The sequence below is a fragment of the Crassostrea angulata genome, chromosome 3 (genome assembly GCF_025612915.1).
Source record: "Crassostrea angulata isolate pt1a10 chromosome 3, ASM2561291v2, whole genome shotgun sequence".
In the NCBI taxonomy this organism is placed as follows: Eukaryota; Metazoa; Mollusca; class Bivalvia; order Ostreida; family Ostreidae; genus Magallana; species Magallana angulata.
The window spans coordinates 32,097,837-32,113,348 of record NC_069113.1 but is presented as its reverse complement, the minus strand read 5'-3'; the positions used below and the strand labels follow the sequence as shown (position 1 = coordinate 32,113,348).

The following is a 15,512-nucleotide window of genomic DNA, read 5'->3' as shown; positions in this document are numbered from 1 at the left end:
TGACATTGAATCATTTAATAATCGATCTAAATTATAAAACCGTTTTCACAAAAGCTTGTACTTACGGTAAAATTGTCAAACGGCAATGTGACGTCACGTAGGCCTATCTATTTCATTGCTGACCACTCGTCCATGGCTGTTTGAAATTAAGGAGTCTTTTGAGCTAAGACTACGCAAGTCGTGTACATTTCACTTGAAACATGTTTTACTTGCTTTGAAAAAGACAGTTACATCAGGTTCTACACACATTGAGAGCACGACCTTTACGGACTTACAAATTTGCATTGTTCTTGGGCTGACCTAAAACTTACACGGGCTGACCTAAGACTTACACGGGCTGACCTTAGACTTACACGGGCTAACCTAAGACTTACACGGGCTAACCTAAGACTTACACGGGCTGACCTTAGACTTACACGAGCTGACCTTAGACTTACACGGGCTGACCTTAGACTTACACGGGCTAACCTAAGACTTACACGGGCTCACCTAAGACTTACACGGGCTGACCTTAGACTTACACGGGCTGACCTAATACTTAAACGGTCTAACCTAAGACTTTGTGTACATATAGTTACCATTGCTATTGTTACATATTCTGTGTAACGTGCTAATCGAAAATGTATTTTACTTCATTAAATTCATTCAAATTTCATGAAAAATTGAAGAAAGACTCAGAGATAATATGTAAAGGATCACTTGTATATAACAAAAGACTTGACCTATAGGTCCGGTATTGGTTTCAGTCTTTACAAAAAAGCATATCGGTTTGATTTTTGGCAATACACAGTAAACTAATGAGTTCTAGTCCTCATAATGTTTAGTGATTGAAAATAAACTTTCACAGTAGTTGTCCGAGCAGTATGAGTTATGGACTTTTTCTTTTTTTTATCATCTTTAAATTTTATTTTCAGTTTACTTTCTATGATACCTAACATGTTCTTTATATGCGTTTATTTATAACCAAGGACATATTATCAGCTATCGAAAGTCTCGCGTGACGCGTTTTCAAGGTCGCAAACCCTTTGACTCTTTGCGACAAATAATGCATGTCGGCTTAGTTTTTTCAACAGAAATAAAAGGAAGAGTGTTGTTTGTAGATATACAAGAATTTTTACGAGGTGTTCGAACACCATTATAATTCACTGTACATTCACCTGAACTCTTTTCCGTATTAACAGTTGCATTCTTTGTATAAAGGGACGTATATGTACCTGATGCCGGGGTAACAAGGGAACGAAAAACTTTAACTGACCCACCCCCATTTTTGTCTAATCGATATACCTTCCTCCAAATTTTTAAAGATTTTTTTAGGACTAGGCCAAAATCCATGCAGATATATGCCATTTTACTTAGAAAATTCTGTTATAGCAAATATTTTTTTAAAAAAATCATTAAATTGCAAGAGTAATATGAGAGATTCCAAATTTGAATTTGAAAAATTTTGAAATATGTACGATAAAAAATAATTTTAAAAAATTTGATTTTCATAAGTGATTTTTCCCCGGAAAATTTATCTCCCCTATAGGTCAATTCTTTTGTTATTTGTGATAGATCCTTTTAGAGTTTGTCCCTTTTTTTATTATCTTGCTAGCAATGAAGGTTGTGGTCTTAGTAAGAATTAACAAGATATACTTTCAAGAAAGCATCACATATTGTTATAATGATAAATGCATGCACTGACCCAGAGAAAATTATCCGGGAAAGAGGGAGGCGTCCGCGGTCTGACGGTTATTTGAATTCGCCGGTCTGAAAGGTCTGACGCACATTTTTGGTAATTTTGGTCTGAAGCATATTTTTGGTAATTTACAATGTACTTGTAAAGAAATTGAATTTTGCGGGGGGAGGACTTTCTACGGACTTTTATCGTTTTCCTGAAATGTTAGAATTTAATGATAAAAATTTAACATTTCCAATCTATGGTGGTTCATCGCTTCAAGCATTTGTTGACTGAAGTATATATTTGATTGGAGACCTACTCTGTTAAATGATCGGGTGTGAAGTTCTAAAACACCCGATGCTATATTTGAAAATTTTTGTAAGCATTAACTAGTTTAAAACAAATAGTTAAAACGGTAAAAATTGATGTTTCGATACATATATACTCAACAAAACTTCTAAGTGTCCACCCTAATAAATAGAATAATTTTAAAATTACGAAATAAAACTTCGTAAATGATATGTCTTCTTATAAATAGAACAGAGAAAATAAAACAACACCGATCGAAATCATTCACCCGTGATGAAAAGTCAAAACATAAAATTGGTATTTTTCTGCGCATGCTTGATATAATTGTCATTATATTTTTTTAATTGATTTTAGTCTTTGGTGATAGTTTAAAAAGAAAACCACTTATCATCATGATGGCGAAAATGATCACTGCAAACACAGCGAGAGCCGTTGGAATATTGGTGTATGCAATGTTTCCACAACAGATCCTATTCACCTTAAATTTGTTATTTGTTTTGACCTCGACATTACTGTAAATATTAAGCAATCCGAAGGAAACGTTATTTTGATATAATTTATCTATTTCGTAAGCGTAATACCGTTTTCATTGGCAACTTAAAACGATCAAAAAGCTACGAGCAAAATTAAACCAAACCGGAAGTGTTAGTGATATTACGCAAATGTCAATATCTCGGGTCGCAACCTGAGGTCAAGGTCAATGCATCGTTTTTAACAATTTGAAAGCTAATTATATGAGTGGAAATCAGTCACCCATAGGCCAAGACAAATAAATGTGCTTATTTCTGCATGAAATACATTATACTGGGTGAACATTTAGAAGTTTTGTTGAGTGTATATAGTTTTGTACGGATTTACAAAAGTAATGTAACATGTACGTACAATTATACTGGTTTTAATTATTTTATTAATTTTTTTTGCGCTCATCCTCTTTGCACAGCTAAAGAATATTAAATGTGTGAAGAGCTTTTAATTACAAATAAAATATCAAAATGAAAATGAAATTTACGACAATAATCGATAGCTACTGACTTTAATCAAAATGATTATCACATATGCATATATTGGGAAATTACCGGTATGCGAGGCGTTTTTAAAAAGAGTAAATTTAAACTTTTACAGCTCAGTTCATATAAATTTGATAGTTTTCGATTTTTTCCTATAAATACTCGATCAATAAGTACAGAAGATAACAATTGAGCTTCTTAATTAATTTAAATAAAAATGCATAAGTAAGACATGCTGATGAAATACTTATTAATTCACGTACTCAATTATAAAGAACTTTAGAAAAAGATGGACAATTAATATTAAAAATATTCGTCTTTATTAGGTTTAAGTTGATAAACAATAAAAATTGCAACGTATTGTTCTGCCAAATTCTGTTCCGGTTTCTTTATTTCAATGAATCAATAAAATCAATGTCCCAGTAATTTTCATACAAATATTATCAAAAAAGCTATTCTACTCGTATTACTCCCCTTGTTTTCGTAGACATATATTTCACTTTTTTATTTAGAAATATGACCATTATAATTGGGATTGATTTAACCTAAGGCTGATTAGCGTTATAAAAGAAATAAGTGGAGAAGTCAACTGTGTAATAAAATAGAATAAATTATTATTAGCTAAATCAATATTGAATTTACATGAACATCAAACATCATTCCTTTGCAAATGCTGATAAATATCATGTGTATATAAACTTCAAAGTAAATCTATAAGCATTGCAGTGAAGTGCACTTTTGTCATCAAACATCGAAAAGAATGTTATTTTTATACACTGAAACATTGGAAGATTTCCATTGATGTTACACATATAGTAACTGTAGACTTTCACAAAAAAGAAAATAAAGATAAATGCTTCTGTTTCCAAATTTTAACGCAATATATAAAATTAATAGAAGATGTGAATCAATGTGATTGAATTGAATTAAATATGTGTCAATTAACTTCGATATCGATTTGTGGTCTAATTCCAGTCCGACATCTTATCATACACGTGTTGGTTGCCACTGCGGCTGCCCACGCGGTGACTAGTGGGGTCCTTCATGCCCGCTCGGTAAATGTTCCTGGAGGCCGAGGTGTCGGGGCGATACGGCGGTGGGGGTGACATTTTGCTCCGGCCTGTAGGCGGGTGTTTACTCAAGGACAAATCAGACACCTGTCTTGTTAGAGTTGGGGTTTTGCATCGCTTTTGGTAGAGCATGTACAATCCCAAACCACTTCCGGTTAAAAGCAGGGAACTTAGTGCTCCCACAGTTCCCGCCAGAGCTTCATTTCCGGAAAGATTTTGCTCCACCTCTACCTCTTCCCCTTCAATGGCGCATGTGCACTTTGGTGTCTCACAAGACTGTAATAACCAAAAACCCATGAAGGTATTAGGTATTTCCCTACAAGATTACACAATTAATCAGACCATTCCATAATTTAACCCAAAAAAGTGTTTTTCTTGCGGATAAAGTTAAACCACACGTACACAAACTGACATCATTTTATATATTGTAAAAGTTAATTTAAACACAAAAAAAATTAGGATCATTTACATTTATATGACAACAAAAGGCAGGAACAAGTTTGGTCATCTAGAAGAGACAATAACCGGAAATAAGATTTGTACAATAATACTAAAAATTCAACCGGTTTTAATTGATCATGAATCATCGATCCAAAGATAATAGTTCAAAGATCGTTAAATATTCGAAGGTCAAACCATTAAAAAATCGATTCAGCGTGACCTAAACGTGCGTCTTATGTGATTCAAACACATGCTTGGGACTCTAGACACTACCACTGGGCCATTCGAGTTATGTTATTGGTCTCTAGTTTATTATACAAGTTTGTTTATTTTCTATATCAAGGTTGATAATTAGATATGTTTAATGACTTTATATTATCAAATGTCTTTTATATTCCACGTATAAACGAAAAATCATATTTTGGCTTTGAGAAGCTTGTTTAAATGATGTTTATAAATGACTAACACGAATTCTAATGTTAAGTTTTGTTTCCCTTAATTTTGCTTTAAAATGTTCAATGCAAAAAGTTCTTTCTCACTTTTTAATTTCCTCACTGATTTTGTTTCATTTTTAATAAAATAAATCTTATAAAATGTGCATTATAGGATTTCTTTATTATTTCCCACAGATAAGTAACTAAAAATATGTACTTACGGCATCGGCACTTTCATAATATCCATTCAATATTAATAATAAAAGGATATATACATGAGGTGCCATGTTGTTTCTCAAAACCAATTTGACTGACGATAAGCAGTCGAGACGAGCACAAGATTCAAATTATTTCAGATCTGTTGGCCTGTTGCCAATTCTTTTTTTTTTAAGAATTAAATGTTTATATCAATTTGAACAAGGGCCTTTAACTTTATTACAAGTTAGTAAACTTATTCTCATTTACTTTTAAATTTTATTGAGAAAGATGTTTGCTGACGATAAACGAATAGGTATATGTTCTATCTATAGATAATACATAACTAAATAATCAAAAAACGAAGAATCCCGTTGCTTTGAAATTTCAAACTATCTGATAAAATGATTAAATGATTTAGATCACCTATGACCAATACTCATCGACAATATATCTTGATCGATGGCTTCATGACGTAAGGAAAGTCGTCCATCTTGAAAAGAACTCCATTATCCTTTATATTGTCACGCGGAAATATAAATTACACTTCCCATCTAACCTCTACAAATAGGGTATGTAAATCTCAGCAGGTATTATGTAACGTTTTGAAATAAAGTCCCTTTTTCATCCCCACAAGGGTCAAGTTTAATAATTCTCTTCCCCGACGGCAACAGAATCTCTGTCTTTATTAATATTTTCTGTTCATAGCATCGAACTGTCAATTTCCCTATAAAGTAAACAGCGAATAATTAATGTACTTTGGAAAATTCTTCGAACCGGACAACATAAGGTCTTTAATCAATTTTCTAATCCCGGATTTTACCAGTAATGTAGATGTTTCCGATAACAACATGGTCCCCCGGACAGACAGATAGATACTGCAATAATCAATTTCTGACTTCTCCAATATCTATACATGGACCGAAGTCGTTCCTTAGACTATATCGGGTATCATTCGAAATTAAATACAAAATAAATAAAAGCAAGGAACGGGTCGTTTACTTCTGACATTGTTGGAACTCTTTCATTATGAGGTATCTGTCAGGTGCTATTCTCTTTATTTATCTATCAACACTGAGCATCGAGCATCGACTTGATAGACGACGGTACAAATAAAAATCATACTTAACTTGAAATTTTTAAGGAATGTATCTTTTAAATTTGCATAATTTGAATCTGATGTTTGTTCCGGCTTTAATATTTTTTTTCGCCCGTTTTATTTCTATTTTGAATAAAAACGGACGGAGCTAAGGGGAATAGATATTGCATAAATAAGAAATTCGTTGGCAAAACAAAAGAAATACTCGCAAATTGACCCGAAATTCTATTCGGAAAACTCCAAATCTATGTAATTAATCGTGAGGGATACTCTAGAATTCATAATATTGATTATTAGGTAATTAGTTTGTCGTTCGTGTTTGCAATATGCAGAAAAATGATCTGATAAATGAGCATTTCCTTTATCATGATATATTGCAGTTTATTTTTATCTCTTTAAGAAATATCCAGTCGCTCACGCTCATGTTTTAAATCTCTTGAAACTTTTTTGTAATATGTTCCTATGCGCCAATCTGATTGAATTTTAGATGTATTTTACTATTGGAATGAAAGCGGGTTTTTTTCAACAAGCTATATGTGTTAAAAACAGCAAAAATTCAGGTCAAACACATTTAAAAGTAATAATGATATTTTCCTTGTTAATTTTAATTAGTCTCTGAGTTTTACAATAAATGCTTCTTTGTGAGAGGTTGGGGGTTCGATACGTGATGACGAGGGCTTTTCCCCGTAGAACAAGATTTCTTTTAGTAACTCTATGGCTTCATACAATGTAGGCCTATACAAAATTAGATGAAAGATAAAAACAAATCGACGTTAAAACCAATTGTTAAATTTTAGCAAGCGCATATCCAGTTATCCATATGTATGAATATATATAGTGACACTTTGTGCGCAGGTCAAAAAATGAGCAACCACCACCGCCGACAGGTATTTCAATAAAGCAATCTATGCAATACATTATTTAAAACATCCTCTATCATATCATTGAATGAAAATTATAACTTATTGTACATACAGCTTTATGATGAAGATAGCGCCTTTGGTTGCAACTTCTAAAACTTTTAAAACGTGTATCTTATTTATTAGTTTGTACGAGTTTTGGTTTGTCTGTGACCCTTGAAATCTGAAGTTTCTGGTCACAGCAGGCGTTTGCATGATTTAATAGTTAAGTGCTGACAGAGTCAGAAATTCAGAAATCCTACCCCTGCACGTATCTACCAGTAAAGCTCTTGACAGCCGTGTCAATATATTGATGTATTATTTTTTCTTTCTAAAATTGGCAACGCCTTAAGTCTTCTTCTTTAAAACTTCAAAATCACATAACATAACTGAATATACACGTAAAATGAAAATATTTTCCAGACACATTATTTCAGAATGTGTTATTGATCCAGCGTCGAGAAATTTTAATCTTTCGTCTTTTAACAGGTTTATTTTTATTTAATTTTTTCTTTTAAAAACTTTTTAACAAGACTTATATTCGCCATTTCATGAACTGTTATATGAATACCATGCATTGATGACTAGGAAAGAGTATAACAATAAAACGCCAATGCAATGATCAAGATTATTTTTCCGCGGGGGGGGGGGGGGGGAGGGGGGGGAGGGAGGCGAGGGATAGCTTTGTTTGCCAGATGAAAAGGGGTGAGGCTTATGTTTGGGTATTTTACCACCGGTATGTCAATGTAAAACAAGAGAAAAGCTGTCAATCTGACAGCAAACTAGGTTTTCTTTAGTGTGAACAGTGTCCATATTACATATCCAGAGAAATGGAGTACGTTACTAGTATATGCAATGTTTTGCCTTAAAAAATACATCTCTTATATATGTACTATTGGTCTGCAAAACAATAACTTCCTATCTCGAAAACTGTAGAAGGAGTTATCCGTAAAATATGGATAATAAATGGGTACTCTACAGTAAGCAATATTAAACGAAAAAATGACAAAGTTCAACAGTGGGTGTTTTTTTAACTATGTATTTATCAAAAATTAAAATCCAAGTAATATGCACATCTCTGATACCGGTAAATGTACAAGGGATCTGCATAACAACAACTTCCTATCTAAAAACTGTAGGATGAGTTATTTTTACAATAGTGATACCCTTTTAGCAAGCCCCCCCCCCCCCCTCCGCTTTTACCATTTCAAAAACCTGATGTCTCCAACGGAAAACCCGGTTAAAAATTGAATATTTCCAGGTGGGAATTATAATCCTCCAACGACCCCTCCCATCCTCCCCTCCTCTTCCCTCCCCTACCCCCCGATCCACACATGGCACAATTTATTATTTATTTTTTCCAAAACCACCCACCTCTTAAAAAAATAAAACAAACATATTTTCAAAAAGTATAAGACCCCAATACAAAATAAAGAAGCAAGCACACACACACACCACAATTAGCGAAAAAAATATAAACAGAAAGAGAGATATAGAAAATAAGGGAAAAATAAAAAAAATATGAAACAATTTCGACCCTTTGTTTCGAAGGTTACCAAAACAATGATAGAAATTTATCAAATAAATGCACACAATTACAGATTTGGCGAGTTATCTTGATCCTGATTGGCGATAAAGCAAGACCAAGCTCGGATTAAAAAGTTCTTCCTTCACCTATGTTCACCTGTGTTTACCTGTTCATTTTACCTTTCTGACAAGGGGAGATTTCTACGCAAGCAAAAACAAACCTGCCATGTGGCTTACCTAACTGTATCCTAAAGACTTACCATATAATTCATTACAAGTTCAAATTGATATTCCTCCACATTTGGAGGAGATTCTTTAATCCTAACAACTCTTGACTGGTCTGTAATGTGAATCTTGATCGATTTCTTGGGGGGCTACGGAGATATATTACACGTGATAATCAATACACCGGGATGGGTTGAACTGTCTTGTAAATTCGATGATTGAAAAATCAGTTCGTGGGAATTTGATGAACAAACACACATTCAATATGTTTTTGGTATATTTAACAATAATATTTGTTTCTCTGGCGCAAACGAAGGTGGGTGTTTTCATTTTATTTTTAATTGAGATGACATTTTTTTCCTAATTTTTTTAAAAATATTTTGTTCATTTCCTTTTTTAATTAATCTTTGGGTTTTTTTAAGAACAACTTTGTTTTATATAGAAACTTCATACAGAAATCGTTAGTCTCAAGAACTTTATACTTTTACTCTCGTAATATTTAGTGTTTTTCAGCCTTTTTTCTTTTGTTTGTACGTTTGTTTTTTATTATTTTTTTGGAAGGGGTGGGGACGGTCAACATGAAAAAAATTGCTCCTCCCCCTCCCACACTTACTCTAATTATAGACATTTTTACTTAAATTTACATAAAGAAATTCAAAATTAAATTTGAAGGAGCTGCCCTTCCCAATTTTGGGGAGAGCAGCAAAAACAATGTTCAGTAAATTATTTAACAAAAAATGATATAAAAATAGAATTTAGTTTCGGGTAGAAAAATTGTATACTTAATTGTTTATCATTACCGTGCTTGGACAACGTTAGAAATAAAAATTCTATCAATAAATATCTGTTTATAGTATTGCGTAATAGTTATAGTATCTTTATGTGATTACTCAGATATAAATGAGTTTTGTTAATTCGGATTATTTTTTTTAGGCTGCGTCCTCTTGCCCACTGAAACAAACAGGATGTAACTGTACGTTTGCGGAGGAGAGTCCATTTGACACGAAGGCGGAAATCATGGCCGCTTCCATCGGCGCCATGAGCCCTCTTCTACTCACTGGAATCGGGTTCTCAATCTGGAAATACATTCAAAGCAAGAGCCAGGATATTCCATTCGAGCGGGCGCCCTCGGAACTCTCGGACGACTTCGCCGAGCCGAGGCGTGGATCCAAAGGAAGGGTGAGCCCGCTGGGGGAATACAACAACTACGCGCGTCGTGGATCCACCCCTCTTTCTCTCACGGATACGGAGAATGAGTATTACCTATCGGAAACGCCGAACTCGGAGACACCGATGGCGGACTTGAATCAAGACGATAGATGGAGCTCACCCTCCCGGGCGCCACCGCCTTCCAACGCCGGACGGGCCATGGTGGCTCCAGCCAAATCCGAGTCCCTGAATGGATGGATGTTCTGAATTATCCAAGCCCGATGACCGTATTGTCCATGTGTTAAAAAGTGGGCTTGTGAAGAGGGGGAGGGGTGTATTAACATGTTTTAAAGAGGAATGAAAAAATACTGTGCGATTTGGTTTTAGATGTTAAAGCATAATTTAACTACACCCCTCCTTTTTTTTTTCTTTAGCAAAACGTCTTTTCGATTGTTTATGGAAGGCACTTTGAAAAAATTTCCACAGTGATTATCGATTTGAGTATTTAAAGTTTAAATTTGGTTTAATAAACAATAATTCATAAATTCATTTTTATTAAACTTAAGTTTGATTATGTCATTTTTGATAATTTCCAAATATATTAAAACAGTATTATTTACAGTGTATCAAATGCGGTGCTAATCTATCGCTGTTTATGCTATAATTTTGTCTTTATAAAGAAAACTTTCAATGAAATGTTATTTAAATGTGATATTAATGTTTTAATATTTTGAATGAAATTTTGATAAGGTACCTGATTGATTTATTATATAGTGTTGCTTTTAAAAATATTCTGCTGTTACGTGAACACGTATACGGTGATACTAATTTATACTAAGATGCCAATCAATGTCATGTATTTTTTTTTTGACAATAAAGGAGTTGACCTTTGCATAAAATTATAGTGTTGTTAAAATTAGAAACTTCAGACGAAAAACATTACTATTTCTCTTTTGAATCAGCATTCAATATACAGCAAAGTATAGATCTTAAGACATTTTCTATTCTGATTCAAATATCGTTTTAACTACAACTTTATGTCATAAATGTCTTGTGTTTGTAAAAAAAAAAATCGAAGACAAAATAAAAATATAAATTGTTTGCCTTATTTATCTGCATAAACTTTTAACTGATAGATACAAACTGAAACTAAAAACATTTTATTTCAAATGGAGTCGTTTCCCATATATTCAATTAATGTTAAGACAGCCTTGAACATGTATATATCTTCTCTCGCGTATTAAAGGGTATATCTTGGAATTAATTAAACCCTAGCCCAAATCTCAGAAGATAAAGCACTGTCCCGTACTTTATGTCAAGTTTTATATAAAAAAAAAAGGGGGGAGGGGTAGGTTGTCATGGACGCCTACGTGTAGGTAATATATCCGAGTTTTTATTTCCGTTTATTCAGTAGGACTAAGAAGTTAACAGATCATTTACAGGATGACGAAAAAGGACTGTTCACTAATTAATATTTAAAAAAAAAATAGAAATGTTGAATTAAATTTTCAATTGCTTAAGCTGAAGAAAAGTTAAAATAAAGATAAATACAAACTTATCTTTTAAAAAGATTGGTAAGCTACTGTTGTAGCCATCTTTAAATACAAAAGTCTTCTAAACCATTAAATGTAGTTTAATTTTTTGAATCGATTGATTATTAATAGGAAGGCACTGGAATTGTGTTTTGGGTCGGATGGGGGGGGGGGTCTCAATTCAAAATGGTGAATTTAGAGTGCACGGGCTTCATATCGGCAATGACATATCTCATTAACTGTGCTTTAATCATTCTGTATTTACTGTAAAAACTTTCAATTTTGAAGTAAAAAAAAAAGAGAGAGAGAGAGAGAGATCAGTAGAACCATTGGTACTGTTTTGGAGCGTTTGTATCTTCTCGGGCCTTTCCGACAAGCTCGGAAAACATATCCGATGAACATTGTTTTCGAGCTTGAAGAATATTTCAATACCCCTTTCGCCACTCCAATCTCACCCTCATTCTCTCTCTCTTCTGGTTCCAACTGCTCATCCCGCTCTCTTCCTCAACTGTCTTTCCCTCTTTCACTTCACTCATTCACTCCACTCGCTCGCCCAACTCTTTCATGAGGTGTCCAAGTAGCGTAGTGGACAATGCGACCCGAGTTCAATTCCCGTGGTCGACAGTGGTTGTTGTGATAGGGTATGGCGGTCGCCCGCTTGGACACGTGGGTTCTCTCTGGGTACTCCGGCTTCTTCCCACACCAATGACCCCCTCGCGCTAACATCCGTGCCAACGAGAGAGTAAAATAAGTAACGTTCAGTTGTAAAATAAGTAACGTTCAGTCGGCTCACTCTGTTTATCAACTTGCTCACTTCACTCACTCTTATACAACCTGTTCACTCTACTCTCATCCGACTCTCTCCCACACTCACTCAACTTTCTCACCATACTCTTTTACTCCACTCTCTCACTCCACTCTTTCATTTCACTCTCTCACCCCATTCTTTCACACTAGTCTCTAACCCCACTCAGTCTCTCACTCTTTTATACCACTTTGTGCTAAGCAAGTAGGAAGAAAGAAAACAAAATGAAAGAGAGTTGGGTGACTGGACTCCTACTCTTTCACTCCACTCTCTTACCAAACTCTTTCAACCCAACTAGCTTACCCCATTCTCTCATCCCTTTCTTCACCCCACCCTCTCACACCACTCTCTACCCCCAAACGCTTGTCCAATCTTCTCAATCCACTCTCCCTCACTCCACTCTCTTTCTCACTCCACTCTCTCCCCCCCCCACCCTCTCTCTCTCTCTCTCTCTCTCTCTCTCTCTCTCTCTCTCTCTCTCTCTCTCTCTCTCTCTCTCTCTCTCTCCCCACACTCTCGTATTCCACTCCAATCTCTCACTCCACTCTCTCTCTCTCATTCCCCAGTCTCTCTCACTCCACCCACTCTCACTTCACCCTTTCTCACCCCACTCTCTCACTTGACCCTCTCTCTCTCTCTCATCCCATTCTCTCTCACCCGACCCTCTCTCTCACCCCACTCTCTCTCTCTCTCTCTCTCTCTCTCTCTACCCTCTCTCACCCCACCCTCTCTCAATCCACACTCCTTCAACCCACCCTCTCCTCAACTCTCTCTCAACCCACTCCGTCTCACTCCACCCTTTCTCACGCCACCCTCTCACTCTCTCTCACCCCACCCTCTGTAAACCCTCCCCCTTGCTCTACTTTCTCCCATATTATCCTCTCTCACTCCACTCTCTCACCCACCCTTTCTCACTCAACTCTCTCTCACCCTGACCTCTCTTACCCACCCTCCCTCTTTCACCCCACCCTCTCACTCCACTCTTTCTCTCACCCTACCCTGTCACTGCACCCTCTCTCACACCATCCTCTCTCATCCCACTCTCTCACTCCACTCTCTCTCTCTCTAACACCATCCTCTCTCATTGCACTTTCTCTCTCTCTCTTACCCCACCCTTTCACTCCACTCTCTGTCTCACCCCAGCCTCTCACTCCACCCTCTCTCACCCTGACCTCTCTTACCCATCCTCTTTCACTCAACTTTCTCTCTCTCACCTACCCTCTCACTCCATCCTCTTCCATCCCACTCTTTCACTTCACCCTCTTTCACCCCAGTGTTTCTCTCATCCAACCCTCTTTCACTCCACTCTCTCACCAAATCCCTCTCTTAATCCACTTTTTCTTACTCCACCCTCTCTCACTCACTTCACCCTAGAGCCTGAACCCCCGACCCAGGGGTCATGAATTTCACAATTTTAGTAGAGGGCTTCATGGACATCATAATCATGCATTTAGTTTTTAACAAATATATATGGGAGTAGAGAAGAAGATTATCTAAGATTTAACACATTTTTACTATATGTCCATATTGGCCCCACCCTAGAGCCAGAACCCCTGACCCAGGGGCCATGAATTTCACAATATTGGTAGAGGGCTTTATGGACATTATAACTTATGCTACCAGTTTTTTCCTCACATGTGTGGGAGCAGAGAAGAAGATTTTTGAATATTTGGCTTTTTTTCCATATTTGCCCCCACAAGTGGCGCCCCAGGGGTGGTAGAGCCATGATTTTCACAATCTAGATTCCTCTTACCATAGAGATGCCTCACACCAAAAATGGTAACAATCAGCCTTGTAGTTTTTAAGAAGTTAAAAATGTAAAAATGTTAAGGCACGACGGACGACGCACGACGACGGACGAAAACGGATAGCAATAGGTCACCTGAGTAAACTCAGGTGACCTAAAAATGGCGAATTATGGGCCAAATTTAACTCAAATCATATATACACTATCTGAACTGACAAAAGTTACAACTTTTCTTGGAGAAATTGTGTTTTAGGAGATGATTTTTAAAGATTTTTCTCAATATATTTCTATGTAAAAAAATTTGCCCCCCCCTCCCCCATTTATTGTTGCCCCACCCTATTCCCGAGGATTTGATCCGATTTGAACAAACCTGAATCTTCCTTTGATACCATCTAGATCCGCACATTAACTTAATAACTCTTGCTTTTAAAAAATATATTTACATTTACAATAAATCCGAGATTCAATGCCTGCACTTGCATTTCAAGATCAATGCAAAACAAAAAAAAAATAGAAAACTTTTACAAAAAATTACAATAAGCGAATCATATACTTGATAAAAATTGTGTGGCAACATCTACAAGCATACCCCTTCACCTCCTCCCTCTCTCTCTCCCGATGGATTATGTTTTCCAGGTAATAGTTGAATTTTATGTACTAGTTCAGTTCATGAACAGTACGTATTTGATGTTTTAGGCCAGAGCATTATTAATGTTTTGGGATGGAAATTGTTTATTTCTTTATTTATGGTTCGTTCCCAGAAGGTGTATGAATTATAATTGGGAAAAACCTGACCAAGACAATTGCAAACTCTAGACTTAGTTGTCATCGTTTGAAACTAATTACATTTCAAATGTCTAAAATTTAATAAGGATTTTCTATTCTGAGAAAGCAGATATGGGAAACAAAATTTAGGGGGGAAAAACAATATCACAATTTATTCAAGACAATATACTAGCATCCCTATATTGAGATCAAACACCTTCCACCAATTGCTGGAAGATCATTCATTTGATCCCCTTTTTGTGTTTCAACAAAATTTTCTGGTTTACAATTTTAGCATTTCTAAAACATATGGATCCATTTACTATTATCTTATCCAAATTTAGAAACAGAAAACATTTTTCTAAAAAATAAGAAACTATGGCATTCTATTATGTACTGTATGTAAAACTTTAAATAGTATATGATAAACAAAGATAACTCTTGCTGATTGAAGCATTTTTTGTTATAAACCTATACAACAAAGTGCTATTCTGCGTTCCAAAATTCTGAACTAAAGAGCAGCACTTCATTATGTTTTGTACTGTGAATTGACGACGTAAATAAATATATACATTTTTAAATTCATGCTGCGATGATAAAATTTTGCTTTTTCTTATCATTGTGTCTAGTTTTCTTCATACCATGATT

The 15,512-nt window shown here is 35.4% G+C and overlaps 2 protein-coding genes across 2 annotated transcripts; one reads left to right on the top strand and one right to left on the bottom strand.

Moving 5' to 3' along the window:
• Positions 1-2,863: 2,863 nt before the first annotated feature.
• LOC128177194 (uncharacterized) lies at positions 2,864-5,317 on the bottom strand. Its single transcript, XM_052843790.1, has 2 exons — positions 5,143-5,317; positions 2,864-4,322 (listed from the first exon to the last, which is right to left on the bottom strand). Exons 1-2 carry the CDS (start codon positions 5,206-5,208, stop codon positions 3,942-3,944), a joined length of 447 nt encoding a protein of 148 aa, XP_052699750.1. The 5' UTR covers positions 5,209-5,317; the 3' UTR covers positions 2,864-3,941.
• A 3,706-nt stretch (positions 5,318-9,023) lies between these two features.
• On the top strand, positions 9,024-10,442 carry LOC128177078 (uncharacterized). Its single transcript, XM_052843607.1, has 2 exons — positions 9,024-9,182; positions 9,800-10,442. Exons 1-2 carry the CDS (start codon positions 9,081-9,083, stop codon positions 10,280-10,282), a joined length of 585 nt encoding a protein of 194 aa, XP_052699567.1. The 5' UTR covers positions 9,024-9,080; the 3' UTR covers positions 10,283-10,442.
• Positions 10,443-15,512: the final 5,070 nt, after the last annotated feature.